At 35.0% G+C, this 3,458-nt stretch overlaps 1 protein-coding gene across 1 annotated transcript in view; it reads left to right on the top strand.

Moving 5' to 3' along the window:
* Positions 1-1,345: 1,345 nt before the first annotated feature.
* Positions 1,346-3,458, top strand: part of sbds (Shwachman-Bodian-Diamond syndrome) — an 8,675-nt gene continuing 6,562 nt past the window's right edge. The window contains exons 1-3 of the mRNA XM_015388264.1: positions 1,346-1,561; positions 1,689-1,818; positions 1,908-2,108. Coding sequence (XP_015243750.1) covers positions 1,434-1,561; positions 1,689-1,818; positions 1,908-2,108 — 459 coding nt within the window. The 5' untranslated portion in view covers positions 1,346-1,433. The remainder of the gene's footprint in view (positions 1,562-1,688; positions 1,819-1,907; positions 2,109-3,458) is intronic.

Consider the following 3,458-nt stretch of genomic DNA (forward strand, 5'->3'; position numbering starts at 1 on the left):
AATAATAATACTAATAATAATAATAATAATAATAATAATAATAATAATAATAATAATAATAATAATAATAATAATAATAATAATAATAAACGTTATGAAATATTATTTTTAATTTATTAATACATTAGTTTGACTAACGTCTGTGATACGACATAATATTAAAAACATGTTTATTTTAGATGGAGAAGCTACAGCAAATCAAATAGTACGCCATTGTTGCTGCTCTCCCGTGGACATTAGATGAACTGTTGCACCAAATGTTTTTCGTTAAATTCCTTTAAATTATCACGGATTTCATTTCAAGATCAGCTTCATATAGTCCCTTCTTTCACATTCTTGAAATAAAGCTGTGAACGAAATCATTTTTACCACAAATTAGTGAAATTTTGGAGTCTGGAAAGAACATTTATATACGTTGCTGCCCTCTGGTGGCCCAATAATGTATAGCATCTTGCAGACAAGATGTTTCTTGGTTGCAGATTAGGTGTTGACTTTAAAATTAAAAAAGAAGAGATTAAAAAGTCGTTGAAACTCTACCAATTTCAAACGGATGTATTTAAACAATCATATAAATTGGATGTCTTTAAAACAATCATGCAGGTTGTTTTATTTGTATTTATTTATTTTGGGGGAACACATAAATATAATTCTTAAAAATATTGTTATTATTGTCATGATTGCTGGTAATGATTATTTCTATTATATTCTGCTCTATTTTATCTTATTCTATTCTATTCTATTTTTATGTTTGCAGCATAATTTGAGCTCATTTGAACAACTAACCAGTCAAAGTACTATTTAGAATAAAGTACTTATTAGGCCAAGGTGAATTTTATCAGTAAATAATTAAAGTACCTAAAATAGATTAATTCTGGCATGATCAATAATCACATATAATTTAATATAATTGAACCAACACAAATGTACAACTACAAGATGCATTTCTTCCACACAGCCACACGAGGGCAGCAGACACACATACAAAAAAAAAAAAGATAAAAAAAAAAAAGTAATTTGCTCTTCTTTTATGAATAGATTTTACAGAAAATTGTTTGGTTCTAAAGTAATATTTCTATATATGGATGTATTGTCTTTTAAGAAGACAAGAAGTCATAAAAGAAAAATCCATAGGTTCAGATTGATTGATCATTTCCCTGATAAGAAGCGTAGTCTATTACGTAATAATGACTTCTTAGTGTTTTTTTTCATCTTATATCTATATTTATTTTTATTTTGCTGTTATTTTAATCAAAAATCATGCTTTATAAGCAATTTCCTTTTGGTTGAAGTCGAAACAGTAAGGTGGTCGGAACAGTGTTTATCAAATCCAAGTTTCTTACCGGACCCGGACAGTAGACACACCGCCGTGGATTCGCGTCATTCGCTTTGGTAGCAAGTTGAAGACACTTTCAGGTGTCTTATCAAACAGAAACATGTCTATATTTACTCCAACAAATCAGATCCGACTGACCAACGTGGCGGTGGTTCGGATGAAGAAAGGAGGGAAGCGCTTTGAAATCGCGTGTTACAAAAATAAAGTCGTTAGCTGGAGATCTGGAGCGTGAGTCACTTAAAAACGTTATTTTCCTGCATGTTTCGCTGATTTTATCGGCGCAACAAACGGGACTATCTGTATTGGGTAAAATCAAAATGTCTGGTTGACCTTGAGGTTTGTTGTTTTCTTCCAGAGAGAAAGACCTAGACGAGGTGCTGCAGACACACTCTGTTTTTGTGAATGTTTCTAAAGGTCAGATGGCGAAAAAGGATGATTTGGTAAAAGCTTTTGGCACAGATGATCAGACTGAAATCTGCAGACAGGTAAAGAAAACATGACATTCCACCACCAGATGTCTGTTAACAATTTTAACCAAAAGCTTTGCTAAATGGTTTGTCTCCCTGTGTGGCAGATTTTGGCCAAAGGGGAACTTCAGGTCTCTGATAAGGAGAGGCAGAGCCAACTGGAGACCATGTTCAGAGACATTGCCTCCATCGTGGCAGAGAAGTGTGTGAATCCAGATACTAAAAGGCCTTACACCGTCAGCCTCATCGAGCGAGCCATGAAGGACATCCACTACTCTGTGAAGCCCAATAAGAGCACCAAGCAGCAGGTATGCTGGTAAACTGAAAGTCCATAGAAGTAGATGGAATCACATCATCACTGGTAGGGATGCAGCAACATGGAGTCTATCATTAGACCTGATCAGGGATTCATAGTGGCAGTCTGTGGGAGTGGGGCTCGAACTTGGAATCCTGAGGTTCTGAGTTCGAGCCCCACTCCCGCAGACAGCCACTCTGGCTCTCTGAGCAAGACCCTCAACCCCTGATTGCTCCCTGGGCACCCCACGATGGCAGCCCACTGCTCCCCAAGGGGGTGGGTTAAATGCAGAGGTATATTTCTCCAATGTGAGATAATAAAAAAATAAAAAAAAAGTTCAATTATTAATAAAAGACTCACTTTTATACTCAGTAAACTAAGGTTCTCCAGACTGTCAAATTTTTCACATGTTTTCAATTCCTTAAACTCCTAGTTTTCTTTTCTTGTTGTTTTTCTGGGTCAACTATAACTCTGTTTCTCATAGAGATAATTTTATGATGTTGCTGCTTTTGTGTTAAAGTTTATAATTAAGCATTATGACCTTATCCAAAATGCTAAAGATCCAAGAGTTTATAAAGCACTTATGAGTAGGGCTGGGTATTTACCCCAAAGTCCTGAATCGATTCAATTTTTGATTCAATCTGTTTTTACAATAATGAAAGTAGTTCAACTGTGTTTCAAAATACTCATGTATTTTATTTTTTCCTATCATATTAAACACAAGGTGCAAACTTGTAAATCGGACAGTTTAAACTTGAGATGTGAACAAAACTGTCTCATAAGTGCAAACTTGTTTGTGAAAAGTGAAAAAGTGAAGCCTCGCTCGAGCGAGCAGACGTGACACAGCAGACAAACCATATGTGCAGCGTTGTCTGTTACAACTACAGAGTGTTTTCTGGTCAGCCCCTATTTGTTAATGTCTTCAATCAACCTATTGGCTATATTTGCAGCTGTCTGGCTTGAAGTAGCTTGAGAGCATCTTTGCTGCTCATTTTAATGCGAACGTCACACGCATCACTATAAAACTAATTGATCTCATTCCCTAGACATCGATTTTGCAAAAATGTAAAGGTATTGATTCAAAATCGATTAAATCGATATTTTTTTTTACCCAGCCCTACTTATGGGGCTGGTTAAATATCACAAATTATAAGAGTTATCCATATCATTGCTACTGCAAGATTTTCATATAATACCACTCCCAGTTTTCCATTATCTCTGCCCCTCCTTCCTTATTTCTTTCACCTTTTTGTTTTAACTCAAATCATTCATAGTGTCCCTCCTTATTTCATCCTTTATTTCTTTACAAGACAAACTAATGCTTTATTTTAAACAGTATTTCTGTATGTTGCTTATAAAACCC

Source organism: Cyprinodon variegatus, unplaced genomic scaffold (assembly GCF_000732505.1).
Source record: "Cyprinodon variegatus isolate N-32 unplaced genomic scaffold, C_variegatus-1.0 Scaffold418, whole genome shotgun sequence".
In the NCBI taxonomy this organism is placed as follows: Eukaryota; Metazoa; Chordata; class Actinopteri; order Cyprinodontiformes; family Cyprinodontidae; genus Cyprinodon; species Cyprinodon variegatus.